Source organism: Garra rufa, chromosome 1 (assembly GCF_049309525.1).
Source record: "Garra rufa chromosome 1, GarRuf1.0, whole genome shotgun sequence".
Taxonomy (NCBI): Eukaryota; Metazoa; Chordata; class Actinopteri; order Cypriniformes; family Cyprinidae; genus Garra; species Garra rufa.
In genome coordinates this window covers 74,109,533-74,126,084 of record NC_133361.1, presented here as the reverse complement: position 1 = coordinate 74,126,084, position 16,552 = coordinate 74,109,533, and the positions used below count along the sequence as shown (strand labels likewise).

At 36.2% G+C, this 16,552-nt stretch overlaps 2 protein-coding genes across 2 annotated transcripts in view; one reads left to right on the top strand and one right to left on the bottom strand.

Annotated features, from left to right (window-relative positions):
- Positions 1-16,329, bottom strand: part of LOC141342600 (NACHT, LRR and PYD domains-containing protein 12-like) — a 30,054-nt gene extending 13,725 nt beyond the window's left edge. The window contains exons 1-8 of the mRNA XM_073847094.1: positions 16,266-16,329; positions 16,054-16,182; positions 15,518-15,541; positions 11,863-13,642; positions 11,514-11,687; positions 9,654-9,824; positions 6,194-6,355; positions 3,754-3,800 (exon numbers count right to left, since the gene is read on the bottom strand). Coding sequence (XP_073703195.1) covers positions 3,754-3,800; positions 6,194-6,355; positions 9,654-9,824; positions 11,514-11,687; positions 11,863-13,642; positions 15,518-15,541; positions 16,054-16,182; positions 16,266-16,329 — 2,551 coding nt within the window. The remainder of the gene's footprint in view (positions 1-3,753; positions 3,801-6,193; positions 6,356-9,653; positions 9,825-11,513; positions 11,688-11,862; positions 13,643-15,517; positions 15,542-16,053; positions 16,183-16,265) is intronic.
- LOC141319911 (NACHT, LRR and PYD domains-containing protein 12-like) overlaps positions 1-16,552 on the top strand; it is an 812,443-nt gene that overhangs the window by 492,811 nt on the left and 303,080 nt on the right. The gene's annotated exons all lie outside the window — the stretch shown is intronic.

Below are 16,552 nucleotides of genomic sequence, written 5' to 3'. Positions count from 1 at the left end.
TAGAAATAAGTGTAATTTTGAATTATACAAAGCAAAACAGTCTTATTATGAAAATCAAATTAGCCGAACAGTTTCCAACCCAAGAACATTATGGCCAACATTGAAATCAATAACTGGTGAAAATAAAATTAAAAATAATAATAATTTACAAATATCTATTAATGGTATTATCCTCTAGATTTACTATTCCTCTGTCTCTCACATCAGTACCAACATTATCTCAGCAATTCTCTTTTTCTGAAATCGTACACAATGATATAACTAATATTTTGTGTTCTCTGAATGCTTCTCATGCTTGTGATATCAATAATTTAAACATGACTCTTCTTAAAACTCATGCCAGTACTCTTATACCACTATTTCATCATTTAGTTAATTTGTGTATTAGACCGTCAGTATTTCCTGCCATGTGGAAAACGGCCCAGATCACCCCGATGTTTAAATCTGATGATCCAATTAATATTTCCAACTACCGTCCAATTGCAATTCTCCCAACCATTTCCAAGTTGCTTGAAAAATATTATATAATCAACTAATTAACCACCTTGAAAATAATAGCCTGCTCAGTGATTGCCAGCATGGCTTTCGACCCTCAACTATGTCGGCTTTGCTGCTTCTCACTGAGCAAATACGTACATCTCTAAACAAGGGTCAGATTACTGGAGTTGAATACATAGATCTTCAGAAAGCTTTGGAAACAGTCAATCATCAAATTCTGTTAAACAAACTTCTTTCTCTTCATTTGTCATCTTCCGCAATAGAAATGTTTACATCGTATTTAAGTGGCAGATGTCAGATTGTAAGAATCGGCACAGTAACATCACAGCCACGAGTGTGTTCTATGAGTTCCTGAGTTCCACAGGGCAGTATTTTAGCTCCTTTACTTTTCCTTATGTATATTAATGATCTTCCTTGTGCTCTGAATTTTTCTAGTTCTTTGCTATATGCTGATGACACTGTTATTTTTCTTTCTGGTTCTAATATCGACACAATTAATTACAAACTTAACTGGCTGCAAGATAACCATTTAACACTTAATGTCAAGAAAACACAATGCATGTATTTTTATTCATCTAGGAGACAGTTATCCATATCCAATTCTATTACTTTTTCTAATCAAACGCTTTCAATTGTATCAGCATATAAGTATTTGGGAGTCTATCTTGACTCACATCTTACTTATCAAGAACATGTTCAAACCCTAACCAGAAAATGAAAATCAGTTTTATACTGAGCCAGGCCCGATTGTCCTTAATCTTTTCCTGTTTTAAAAAATAAATAAATAAAATTAAATAAATAAATCTCCATTTAAACACAGCGGTGTTTCGTTTATGAATGAACGTGCGTTTTTAAACAAATCTAGTGAAATGATTCAATTTCCCATTCATAAAGAGAGTCATTTGCTTTATTCAGGAATGAATCAGCTGTTCGAACGAATCAAATGAATGATATGATTCAGTAATTAAGTGTCTTGCCGCCATCTGCTGGCAGGTCCTCTCAGTTATATAAATCATTTAAAAATTCTGTATTCAAAATTTTATTTAAAACATGAAAGTTTCAGATTAATCTAAAACTTTTAATCTCAATCTCTTAAATTTTTATGTAAACGATTAACAGTTTTTATTCCATGGAATGTCTGGATACTGGATTCTGATTGGCTGACAGGTGTGCAGTAAAACCGTTTAATGCACAGGTAGTTCCAAGTCAGTTTAATCACCGTTCTATATTAATGCGCTGCTTTAATTGATGCACGCAAACACACACAGAGAGAGAGAGAGAGAGAGAGAGAGAGAGAGAGAGAGAGAGAGAGAGAGAGAGAGATACACATACATAAACTTCTTGTCAGCGTTTGCCTGCGATTAAAATATCCTAGATACTAGATCGCTACATTATATTCCTCATCAACGGGGCGGTAAAGCTGCTGTTTTTGAATGAATCGTTGTTTGTAGAGAGAGACGCACAGCATGCAGGCAGGTAACGTTACGCACACACACAACTGTCATCTCTCTTGTCTTCACACTCTCTCTTGGTCGATCGATAATCTACTAAAACAAATGCTATTTTTCATTCAAATAAATGTGATCTTACCGGACTATTTAATCTCTGAGTCTGATTTGAAGCAGGCAGAATGCTAGAGCTGTGTGTCATAACTGACGAAAATAACCGTCTTTTTTATCCATTCAGTCAAATTTTGCGCTGTAAATATCAATCCTAGTTTTAATTTGTCTATAACCATGGAATAAGCGAGATAATCAACGGCTTGCCGTGCGTTAAAGGATTTATAATGCACTTCGCGTCAGGCGGTTATTAGTCTCCACGTCGTGCATTTAAAATCCTTTAACGCACGGAAAACCGTTGATTATCCCTTACTTATATTATCTGTTTTATATATTTAATACGGTCACACGTTATATTAGGTGGCCTTAATGATTATGTGCTTAAAGAACAATGTACTTAATGTGGTCATATTGCATTGCAAAACACTTTTGCTTCTATTAAGGTGGGATATGGGTAAGGTTCGGGGCAGGTTTGGGGGTATGGATAGGTTTGAGGGTGGGTTAGGGTGTAAGGGTTGGTTCAACAGTGGTAAATACAGAAATTAATTACAAATGTAATTACATATAGGTTTTTAAAAATATATAAATACAATGTAAAAACATTTATGTACACAATAAGTACACTGTACCAAATTATTAAATTAATTGTAAGTACATAGTTGTTAAGGTCACCTAATGTGAAGTGGATACTTGGTCAGTTCGATTTGTTTTGTTAACTTTGGTTAAATCTTTTATTATAATACTGTGCAGTGCACAAAATCAAGATCCGAAAGATGGTTCATTGTGTTCATTGTTCTTGATGTTAAGTTTAGAAATGATGGGCATCCACTTATTATTAGTGTGACATTTTAGCATGCAAATAAAGGGAAGAACTTCAAGATATCGGCCCTAAACATCGGCCAAAAACATCAGCAGCACATATCGGCTGACCCTGACCTCTAACCTCATTACCTCATTACCTATCGTCATTACAACAAATGTAATAAAATCATTCTTGCTGAAATTGCTCAACTGCAATACACAATCTATTCTCTGCTCTAGTTTTACTCGTCCATGTCTCAGTCTGCCGCTGTCTAAACATCGATTATGAAACTGGTTCCACATGTGTATCACACTAATGTACATACTATATTTCCTACAGCAAATCAAAAAAGGTATTAATAATTATGAAGGCACTATAAAGTATGCCTATAGAAATAAATGATGCTATTTTGAACGACTTTTAAGTCCCAGTCACATCATGCACCGTTACTGTCTGATCAATTTAGTCACACAGCATCGTCTTTTAGTTTCACTCTCTCTGAAAATCCTGCATCAAACTGTGTCTTGTTTAAAACAAATATGTGATAAAATGAAGCGAACAAACCACCAGATTCTTACAGACCCGGTCAGAAACTTTATTAAAGATAAAGCAGCTCGTTTTAGCAGCTTGCCTTCAATATAAGCTGCTTTTAGACTCTGTGTTTTGAGAACATTTCATTTCTTAAAAATACAGTGACCTCTTATGTCAAAAGGTCAAGGAAATTTGATTTCTCAGCTCATATACCACCTGTTTTACTACTGGTTTGATCAGTCACTACAGTCCTTCTGAAGCAGAGTCAAAAGTGAGAGTGAGAGAGTGTGTGTGTGTGTGTGTGTGTGTGTGAGAGAGAGAGAGAGAGAGAGAGAGAGAGAGAGAGAGAGAGAGAGTACATACATTTGTGTAGTCCTGCTGTAATTCTGGATTCTCCTCCATGATCCACACTATAAAACACACACAGAGTCATATTATTATTAATTCAGTTATGATCTTGGCTTCCAATGATTATAAAAACAATATAATCAAGATAAAACAACATGTTAAACCATGAATTAAAAATTCTAGCAATATTCTAGAGCTTAGCAACATGCACAAGGAAAATAAGCTGAAATGTTTTTCACAGAACCTTGCTAAAGCAGCATGTTACAATGGTGAGGGAAAAGCTGATCTCTGTATTGCGTGTTATCACAACCATACGGTCTTAAAAAACAAAACAAAAAAGAACATACAGCCCATGATCACAACAAACGATTGTTGGTCGTCTACATTGTCATCTGAGGAGATTATGAAGATTAAACACGTGTTTTTGTTTAACTCTGAAACATAAGATGTGGAGTTGTCTGTTTTTGCTATGAAACAAACTTTTGAGATAGTTCAGGAAATGAAGAAAGAACATTTATATTCTGCTTATTTGTTTATTCAAGTCAGTCCACCCAGGAGTTTGTGCACTATAACCCTGATAACTTAATCTACATGAGAAAGTAAAATGGCATGCATTGGCTAACTATGTCCATCTCATCATTGCATGAACATGAATTAACAAGCTGTAATGCTGCCTGATGATGTAATTATGATATTTGCTCAGGTGGATGCTGGGGTCTTATCTATCGGATTCAGTGGTGTCAAAAGTATTCACATTCATTACTCAAGTAGAAGTATAGATACTAAGATTTAAAAAGACTTTTGTAGAAGTTGAAGTATCAACTCAAGCTTTTTACTCAAGTAAAAGTATTAAAGTACTGGTTTCAAAACTACTTAAAGTAAAAAAGTAAAAGTAATGTAAGGAAAAAAATGCCATTGAGGACAAAAGCTTAGGCCGCTCCACAGGGGCATATTGTGCATTACCCCACCTCCCCAAAAAACATTTCTAAAGGCCATAGTGACTATGTTATATTAAAATGTTAATGTTGAAAAATTTGGAATGCACTAGGCTACCTGTTTTGGCTGCATATTTGCCCATTGAAAATAAACGCATTTTATTACAATGCAAATACATTAAAGAACCATAAATGTGTACTACTGAGCATTAACATGTGTTTCTTGGAGCGGAAGATATGATCATTAGTTGCTGCCTATAAGTATTGTTATCGCAACATTGTCAATCGCGTTGTCAATCGCAAATGTTTATTTATTCAAACGACTTTCTATCAAACTACCTACTATAGCTTCATTTGCAGAGGATGAAGAGAAAGCACCCGTTTGATAAATAAGCAAGTAGTAGAGAAATAAGAAGTAATCTTTTTTGAGTAATGACCCTAACACTGGCTATATCCTTGCTGGAGTGCAGGGCTGGACTGGGGTTAAAATTTGGCCATGGACAAATCCAGCCCTTCCAGCCCACAAGTTCCCCAGTGAGTTTTGTTGGATTATAGGCAAGCCACGCAGAGCCGACGCTCCCTGATCCGCCATGGCCTCCTGCTCTGCCTGCAATGCCAACGCTTCCTGCTGTGCCTGCTCCGCCATGGCTTCCACTGTTTCACTGTCTGCCATTGCTCCACGGTCCAGGTCCACCTCTGCTCCATGATCCAGGTCTGTAATGCCAGGCCAGCAGAGGGAGCCCTTGCTCTACACAGACTGTTACTGCTCCCTCTGCTTCTTTGGTTATTTCCTGTTTGGCAGCCATATAAGGCCATGCCAAACAGGACATCGCGAATTATTGTTTTGCTGTTGCAGACTCCACCAAGCGTTTTTCCCTATTGCCATTGCCATGTTCTGTTTTGTTTTGTTCCATAGTTATAGTCATAGTTATGGTCTTGTCTGGTTTCATTGTTTTATTGCATGTTACTATGGACTGCCCACTTGGATTTTGACCCTCTCCTGTATTATTGGATTACTTTTTTGGAGAACCCTGTTTGTTCCTGTTTGCTGGTTTTTAACCCTGCCTGTTTTGACAACGATCTGTTTAATAAAGTTTGCGTTTGGATCTTCAACGCTGTCGTCAAGTCCCTGTTACATCACTAAAAACGGACACAGTCATCACGTTTTCAAGCTATTTCATGTTTCATTTTGACATGACACAAAGCAGTGGGAGAGTTGTTTACCTTTTTTTCAAAATTTAAAAAACAAGTTAGAAGTAGTTTGATTGTGTGTTGTCATTTAACTAAATGAAATCAACATAGTTGCTTCTTATTTATTTTATGCGTGTTATATGCATTTAATGAGAGAGGACAGTGGAGATCAATGTATCTTACACTGAAACTATCTAAGTTATTTTTGTTTATTTTGGCTCAGATTAGTGCTCTTTAAATCTGTTATATTGTTGTGTCCTCTAGAAACCCTTAGACTTCTATGTACATAGAGACACTGAAATCTAAAAAAACGTTGCTGCTCAACATACTTGAGTTTGTCCAGATTCTTGCATTTTTCAGAGAGCAGCCTCTTTCCTGAATCTCCTGGGTGGTTGTAGCTCAGATCCAGCTCTCTCAGGTGTGAGGGGTTTGAACTCAGAACTGAAGACAAACAATCACAGCCTTCCTTTGTCACCATACAGCCAGACAACCTACAGACACACACAGAAACAGGTCCATGTTACATTAGTTTGGCTGTCAGACATCACTAAGACACAGTCATTTCAGCTGTTATTTTCTGTAGTTTCAGTCACAAAAGTAGCATAATCAGAAACAGTTATATTCCATTAAAGTACAATTGTACTTAGGAACAGGCACAATGTATTTTAACTAGACACCCAGGGTTGACTTCCTGGGGTCAGTGATGGCGCTGGGAGAATCACTTGCATTTTTTCCTGATTACCTAATTTTTTATTGTATACTGTATTTAAGTGCAATTTATTATTTGAATTACTTTTATTTGTGTATGCTCAGCAAATCAACAAAACACTGTGCTTTTGTAAAATAATGAAAATAAACAGGGTGCGCTTTCAGCCGTCTCAGTCTCCGCAAATATGTTTTTGAAACGTGGCAACAAAATTAAAAAGCTCAGACATTCTCAAAAGTCTCAAAAATATCTCTGTTATGACACTAGGAGTCACTCTTGGGAGCCCAAACACCTCTAATATCTTGAGAAAAGGCCAATGAAATGGGGTGTGCAGATTTTGCATAGTCAAGTCAAGTCACCTTTATTTATATAGCGCTTTTAACAATACAGATTGTGTCAAAGCAACTGCACAGTATTTAAACACAACAATAGTGTGTAAGTAACGCATTATTGAAGATAATCAATTTTCAGTTAAAGGCAGTTCATCAATGAATTCAGTGATATCATCGTCAGTTCAGTTCAAAGAGTATACGATATCGCTGGAAAGTGTCCCCAACTAGACAAGCCAGAGGCGACAGCGGCAAGGAACCAAAACTCCACAGGTGACAGAAATTGAGAAAAAACCTTGGGAGAAACCAGGCTCAGTCGGGGGACCAGTTCTCCTCTGGCCAGACGAAACCAGCAGTTTGTACCAATGTCCGATTGTAGAGATAGATAAGCTATACATGTGGCAAGCAGTGCAGACAACAATTGTAGGAGAAGAAGCCATTACTCACCGTGATTGTGGAAAGATTCCAACTTACCAACTGATGTTGTTCGAATTCCTGAAAAAACGTAACGGAACTGGCTAAAGGAGTAGTAACGATATTAAACACGAGAGAAAAAACGTGAATGGAACGCAGATGACAAGCTAACCGGCTAACGCAATGCTAAAGATAGTAAACAAGAGTTTAAAAGCGTGAATGGAGTGCGAGTGGAAAGTTAACTGGCTAATGGAATGCTAACGTGCTGCACTCGTGTCGTGATTATAAAATAATGCGAACGATCAAATTAGTCAGATTAGTTTGATGGATAAGATCAGAAATCAAGTTAAGCTATATCTATCAATTTAAAACGGCAGAATTAACAATAAGATCCAACAGAAAACCGAAGCTGCAGGGAGCAACAAACACAGACCACTCTGCAGCAAGGCAAGGCAAACAGGAAGCAGGGAAAACGCACTGGCAGCGCACATAGCTGGCCTCGCACTGGATATCCGGTTATAAATAGGCTCATTCCTCGAAGGCAACCGTAGGAACTATTTGCACTTTGAAAGGATTGGGACACGTAGTACACATCTTCCGGTCTATTGCCACCAACCTCTTGTTGTTAACACACCCAGCAAATGTGTAGTGTTTTAAACGGCAGCTTGAACAGGACCCGATTCAAAAAGATTTTTTTTTTAGTTTTTTTTTTTAAACCAAGAGTCCACCATCCTTTCTGATAATAATGAAATAGGGGCTGTAGAACCCCTGCTCCATTCCAGCTGAGGGGACTGGCTCTATCGCACCCTTCAAAAGAAGAGTTAACACTTTCCACCCAAGGACGGCAGCACTCTTGCCCTGAACAGAAGTAGTAGAATGCCACAGGGCTCAGCTGGTGCCTTGCAAACTAATTGCATAGCCGAGTGGATGACTCTTGAAAAACCTACAAGAGGGATTAACCAATCCTTTAGACTCTCCGTCAGCAAACTCAAGCACAAGGGACAGTAAGATGAAGAGAGGAAGCAGATTGAAGAGAACGAGAAGGAGTATGGATGTGGAGAAGATCAGATAGGTACAAAGGAGCCAGATTATGAATAGCTTTAAAAGTTAGCAAGAGAATCTTGAAGTCAATCTAAAACTTAACAGGAAGCCAGTGTAGTTGCTGCAAAACACGGGTGATGTGGTGAGAGGAGGGGATTCTGGCAATAATGTGGGCTGCTGAGTTTGTGATATATGATTTCATACAACAGTTAAGTAAATAAGAAGTTGATATTGTGTTATATTTTAAACATTATATTATGTGTTTTGCTTTATTTTGCAGAGAACATATTACCTTTAGTTTAGCATATTACTTTTAGTTCCTTTTTTAAAGTAACATTTCATTTAAAAAACAAAATAATTCGCATGTCGTGCGTGTAACACGGGTTTTGTGAAAACAAGTGTTATGTCTGTGAACTGTCACAGTCGTAAATTTTGGAGTTGCATTCTAACAAACACAGAAAATCTCTTATCTGTAAACTGTCGCGGCCGTAGATTTTGGAATCTAATTCTGACAAAAAAACATAATTACATACAATAGTTTTAAATTACGCACAAGTAAATTAAAATTACACACAAATGTTTTGCAGTCCGCCATGAAACTCTGAAAAAAAAAAAAACAGACCCGGCTAGAACACGCGCAGTGATACAAAATTGTGAAAGGACGTTCCTGTAGCGATACCAGTAGAATATCTCACGTAACTACTCAAATTTACATAGATTCATTTTTAGGCAGCAGATTAGGCAATTAAGAGCGAATATGGACATATCAAAATAAAAATACTGTTTGCAAATAGTTCAGATGCATTACAAATTTACATTCACAGTAAAATTACAATACTAATAAGGATGTCTGTCTTAATATTTTATTATCTAAATGTAATAGCTTCTTGTTCTTGTTACTTCAATAGATTCATAGCAATTCTCATTACAGATTTGGAAATATGTTTGGTGCATTTTATATTTTCAAATGTATATCCATGTTGATTTAAACTCATAAAACTTGTATTAAATGGAGTTTGTGTAGTTTTTCCATTTTCCAGCGATATCGTTTACTATTTGAACTGAACTGACGATGATATCACTGAATTCATTGATGAACTGCCTTTAACTGAAAATTGATTATCTACAATAATGAGTTACTTACACACTATTGTTCTGTTTAAATACTGTGCAGTTGCTTTGACACAATCTGTATTGTTACAAGCACTATATAAATGTGTTAATGAATTCAGTGTCATGCTTCACTCTCAAACAAAATGTGGTAGCATGTTGTTAATTATTTCATGGAAAACAGTTTACCTCAGTATCTCCAGCTTAGAGTTTCTCTTCAGTCCATCAGAAAGCAGCATCACTCCATGATCCTTCAGGTCATTGTTACTCAGGTCCAGCTCTTTCAGACCAGAGTTTGAGGATTGTAAAACTGATGACAAACTCTCACAGGACTGAGCTGTAATTTTACAGCCATATAGCCTGAGTGGAAAACAAAACAAACGGCCATATTAATGTGTTCATCTGGTTTGTATTACGGCCTTTATATTTGGCCTAAGTACAGCATAATCAATATTTTCCTTCAGGAAAACCACATGATGAAAGTAGTTCCAGGCAGATCTTTACTGCATTAAATGACCGTATCACTTCACCAAATTATTTCAATTATTTTAAAAGACTTTAGCTAGAAAATGACTTCATCAATAAAGCAAGGGGACAATAACAAACTATTTTCCTGTAGTAAAGCTGCTTTGACACAATATTGTATAAAGTGCTATAAAGTTGAGAACTTGACTTGATAAAACAACAGATACATTTTTGCAACAAAATGGCATTTTATGATGTATGGAAAGCACATACTCTATTTTTCCCCACTTTTCTCCCCTTACAGACGCAAACATTGGAAACATACGCATGATAATATTGTTAACGCTACTCTAATTATATTATCAGTAAAAAAAGTTTAGAAATTAATCTTACTCACAATAACACAAAAACTGGATGAATGCCTTGAAATATCTCATCTGATCAATGTCTTGATGTGTGGTTACTGTAGTGTAAGCGGAATAATTGACTGCGGGCAAAGTCATTTATTCAATTATTAATAATGCACAACTGTAAATTGCGTCATCACCACCTCAGGTGTGCATTATTTTTCTAATAATTTAAAGCAGCCCAGAGTCAATTATTCCTTAATTAACTCATGTGTATAATTTATGTTGTGATTTGTTTATTTTTCAGTGTGACAGTGTGTATGAATGTGTATATATTGTCAGAATTGTTTTTGTATTCCTCCTTTATTATTTTGGATCGATATTTACTAATCTTAAAATATGCTAAAGCATTTATTAAAACCAACTGAAAATTTAAATTGCTTCGATGTGTTCCAATTCATATTACTAATATTTTACAGTTTCAGTGATTTTGCAAACAATAATTAAAATTTGACTAAATAAAGAATAATTTGAAAGTATTCTTTCAATCAATTTTCATTAAATACATGAATATTACTTTGAATATCTCTTATCAGGGTCGGTGCCAGAGACACAAACTTTTTTTATTTTTAATATATTTGTGTGTGTGTGTGTGTGTATATATATATATACACACACACTGGTCCTTCTCAAAAAATTAGCATACTGTGATAAAGTTCATTATTTTCTGTAATGTACTGATAAACATTAGACTTTCATATATTTTAGATTCATTACAACAGAGCCGATTCGAACCCTCACTCTTCAAGTTACAAGTCTAACTCTCTAACCATTAGGCCATTAAGTTTGAAACGTATTAAAATTCTTTCTAAACGCTCTTCTAGTAACACTTTACAATAACAAGACAAGACAAATACATGACAAGTATATGCTGCTGAGTTTGGTTCATTTTTGTGTGGCGAGGTGTTCTGCAAACAAGTTCATGGAAAGGAAACCGCGATGACAGAAATACAAGTAAAATGTACTGCAGTGTCAAATCCAGGTTTTCCAGAATGCGTGGAAACAGAGATGGATTTCACATTAGGTTTTTTTGAGTAGACATTCCCTGCCTTGTTCCCTTGGAAAAACATCACTGATACATTTATTCTAAAATATAAATGGGAAAATTGGCTATCTGTAATTGTGAATTGGCAATTCATCCACATATTGTAACCTAGTGATTTAGTGAATGTCAAACCTCAGTATGTTCAGCTGACAGTGTGAACTCTTCAGTCCATCATAAATCAGCTCCACTCCTGAATCCTGCAGGTGATTGCTGCCCAGGTCCAGCTCAGTCAGATGGGAGTCTGATGATTGGAGAGCTGAAGATACAGTTTCACAGCATGTTTCATCAAGACCACAGCCGTTGAATCTGAAAGGACAGAAGGTTTGATTGATTTTTATTATTTTCTGATGTTCAGTGTTTTTGCAACATATTTTATACTTCACTATCAGGACAAGAAGATATTTTAAATAATATTTCAACATTTAATTGTTTAACGATGTAGGATAAAATATTTGATCAAACAGCAGTTTAAATTACTCACAGGGCTTTTCTGCAGCATCTCACAGCTGGAATAAGTCTCTTGTAGTCCCAAGATGATGATGTGAATTTCTTTGGGTTGAAGTCATCCAGCACCTTCTCTGACATCAGCAGTATGTAGATCAGCACTGTGCACATTGAAGATGAGAGCTCTCTTCCTGGATGTGCATCTGAACTGATGTAACTCTGGATTTCCTCATATAATGAATGATCCTTGAGCTCAAGTAAGCAGTAGAATAGGTTGACTGAAGCTTCATCTGAGATAGAACGGCTGTCTTGTTTTCGTTTGATGTATTTAGTTGTTTGTCTGATGCTCTTTGTGGTGTCTTCAGTGTCTGTGATCAGACCCTTGAGCAGGTTTTGACTGGATTCTAGTGTAATGCCCATCAGAAACCGCAGGAACAGGTCCAGATGTCCTCTCTCACTATCCATGGCTTTATCAACAGCATTCTGCAGTAGCCCCTGCAATGTGATATTTTCTTCTGGTTCTTCTGGTTTAAAGAAGAACTGAAGCTCCTTCATGTTCTTGTTCAGGTAACAGAGGAACACATGCACTGCAGCGAGGAACTCTTGAACACTCAGATGCACAAAGGAAAAGACCTTCTTCTCATGAAGTCCCTTTTCCTTCTTAAAGATCTCAGCGATCATTCCTGTGAACTCAGTGTATTTAATCACATCAACACATTCTTTCAGATCTTCCTCATAGAACACAATGTTTCCCTTCTTCAGCTGTTCAAATGCTAACTTGGCTAACTTTAAAATCATTATTTTATTTGAGTCTAAATTCTTTGCATATTCTCTTTCTTCTTTTTTATCATACTTCTGGTTCTTTATGTTCATCTGTATCAGCAGGAAGTGGATGTACATTTCAGTGAGTGTTGTGCTGATGTTCTCCTCACTGTCCTTGAGAATATCCTGAAGTACTGTAGCTGTGATCCAGCAGAACACAGGAATGTGGCACATGATGTAGAGACTACGATTTGTCTTAATGTGTGATACGATTCTGTCGGCCAGAGTCTTATCTGTGATTCTCTTTCTGAAGTACTGCTCCTTCTGTTGGTCAGTGAATCCTCGCACCTCAGTGAACAAACCTACATACTGAGACGGGATTTGATTGGCTGCTGCAGGTCGTGAGGTCACCCAGACCAGAGCTGATGGAAGCAGAGTCCCTTTGACCAGACTTGTGAACAGCACATCTACAGATGATCTTTCCTCAACATCATTCAATGTTTCGCTGTTAATATTCAAAGACAGGCGACTCTCATCAAGTCCATCAAATATGAAGACAAGTTTACATTCCTCATATAACTTAGATTTTTCCAAACCCTTCAATTCAGTATAAAATCTCAGCAGAAACTCATGAAGACTGAACTCTCTGTGTTTAATGCAGTTAATCTCTCTGAATGGAAGCAGGAACACACAATGTATATCCTGATTGGCTTTTCCTTCAGCCCAGTCCAGGATGAACTTGTGCAGAGAGACAGTTTTTCCAATGCCAGCGACTCCTTTGGTCAGCACAATCTTTTTCTTATTTTTTCCCTTTAATAATGTAAATATATCTTTGCATTTAATTGGTTTGCCCTGTGTTTGTTTGTTCTTGTGAAAAGCATCATCAATCTTCAGAATCTCACGTTCCTGATTAACCTCCTTCATATCTCCCTCTGTGATGAAGAGTTCTGTGTAAACATCCTGGAGTTGTGCTTCATTTTCTTTCTTGCCCTCAAAAATACATTCTGCTTTCTCCTTCATGTTGGATTTGTGAGTTTCCAAGAATTTTTTCAAATCTGCTGTTACAAAAGATAATAAAGTTAATAAAACATTGGGAAAAATCAAAAACAGATTCTTTCCTTTTTTATAAACATGATAAGGCTTTAACATCATTGTGATCTCTTCAGTATTTCTTCAACATACTGTAATTTAACTACTTTTAAAAGTAACTCCACAGATTTTAAGCACACAAAGATGCAGCACGTCTAATACTTGAATGGGAGAAAGTGCAATACACAATTTGGTGGAATAGTCCTGCTTCTGAATAAAAGAGCCAGTTGTTAATTGGTAAAGTCATTGTGTCACTGCAGCTGCACTTATCAACTTCGGTTGCTATAGAAACAGTCAGCTTCCTGACCCAGCTAGAAATGTTTAATGTTCTGGGAATGTTTTCAGCTGAAAGGTTTATTTTAGTTCCCAGAATGTTCTGCTAAAAGGTAGGATAACTTTCTCTAAAACATTCTACAAATGTTTATTGATAACATTATTAGAACATTATTCTCCAACATTCTAATAAATAAAAAAAATGTGGACTTACATTGCTCAGATGTCAAATTTAGTTTGAAAGCAAAAACCTAACCTTTGTTTGATGTCAAGCTCCAACATCATTAAATAACTCCAAAAACAGCATTACCAGCTTCACTTGTTATAAACTGGAATGACTATTTCTGTCTTTATTTACAAATCAACAGAGGTTTAGATGTTGATGTCATATCTGTAATTTTAAAATACACTGTTCACAAATCACTTCAAACTCCTGATAGCTTTCACACACAGACATCAAGAATCGGTGTATGAATCTCAACAATGGTGACATGCTTCATGCTGCAGTGCATTCTGGGAGCTCGAGTTTTGTAAGATGTACCCACAATACATTGCAGAATGAAGCAAGTCACCAATGTTTAGACTCATACACTGATTCTTGATGTTTGTTACAAAGAAGTTTTTTTTAATCCTTGAAATGCATCTGATTTCTGCTGAATCTCTGTCTGTAGAAACACTGAACTGCTATAACAAATAAAGTGCAGCACCACAGATTAGACTAGATGACAACAGATAATTAGAACGCTACATGCTGATAGTTTAATCATTAGCAAGCAAACCAAATCATCTGTTGACATTTTCTCTTACTGTTTTAGCCATAACAAACATCCAAAGACACTTATCAACATAATGGTGAGAATAAGCCAAACTATTACTTTCAAACAGACATCAACATCTAAACCTCTGTTCACCTCAGTAAAAAACTTGTGTAAATGTATGACAGAAATAAAGTCAATCTGGTTTATAATAAGTAAAGCTGGTAATGCAGTTCACATCCAATGTCCAACAGGAAGATTCCCACTTAAATCTTTATTAAAATGTTAGTGGATAATGTTCTAATAAATAAATCATGAAACATTTGTATAATGTTTTGAGAATGTTATTCTACCTTTCAGGAGAATACTCCTAAATAAATGGGAACTAACATAAGACTTGCTGCTGAAAACATTACGGAACATTCTTAGAACCAAACCATTCCTAGCTGGACAGATGCTCTCAGGACTGTGTTTGTGAACTGACCGGTATAGCCTCAAAAATAAGCTTTTTTAATGCTATCTGAGCATAAGAAATTACTAATTATGAGACAGTTGTCAGATTTAATTGTCTATTAAATTTAGTCATAAGCCTGGAGAACAGTTTTGCAGAATGTGATGTTTGCTCATTCAGACACACAGTAGCTGCACTTTCATGACTGAAACAGCTGAACGAGAGGCATTTAAAAGAAGGTCACCAATTGAAATGACTTGATTTAAAGAGAATTGGTAATACAGTCACAACTGTGTCTTATGCAGTAAAAAAAATGATGAAAAAAAACAACATAGTTTTGAATACAACTGATAAGACTGCACCTTGTTCTGTTCTTTTTTGTGGCTCTGTGTGGAGAGAGAGAAAAGACAGAAGTAAAAAATGTGTGACAAAATACACAGATACACAAATGAAAATACTGTAGTATGTCTGCGTAAGAACAATATGACCATAAATGAACTGTGAGATTCATCTCCCTGTTATTATTCTCCTTCAGTCACCATAGAAGTAATGTCACACAGCCTCCTGTGTATTTTTATGAGAAGTTATTTTTCAAGTGCTGCATTATTGCTTTTATATGTTATATTCCATATTTGATATTTCCAACTGTGTACATGAGTAAGACAGTAAGAAAGAAATAAAGACTGAAGATTTAGGACACGATTGTGTTCATGTGACAGTTCTTCACACATCTGTGCAGACCATTGATGACTGAGACGGACTGAGAAACATTTATTACTGAACTGATGAGGAAGAGGAATCTAATTCTTAGGTCAACTTTTATAAGAACTGGTTTACAATCACTCAGCATTATTTCACTGCGGGCTAATAAGCAGTGTCTCAGTTACAGTCACAGTACCGTGTCCTGCAGTGGTGATGTTGATGTTCACTGGGCCGGTGATGGTGTTTCCAGTGAGTACAGGAGCATTTACAGTTCCTCCTGTCTGAGCATTCATATTAACACAGACTTCACTGCTGCTCATCTGAACTGGAACACAGACAGAGACATTCATTACATTTCAACATAAAGACAGACAACTTCACCATCACTGATATTCTGTTCTTCATTACCTTCCTTGTGTTTTTTATCTTCCAGCTCATCTTGTGTGTCACTATGCTGCTCAACAGATGCCATCGTCCTTCACCGACTCGCTGCTGTTGGACAGGAAGAAAAAAAGGTTTTTAATCACTCCACTGTTAGACACTTTACTGAAATAAATAAGCAACTCTTTGAAAATGAACGAGTAAATTAAATACAGCAGCAGTAAATATGAGTTATTAAATGTCTCTGTGTGGATATTATTGACTATATTTAAAGATACAAATAATATGGGTTTTGTTTACTATAATCAGGCAAA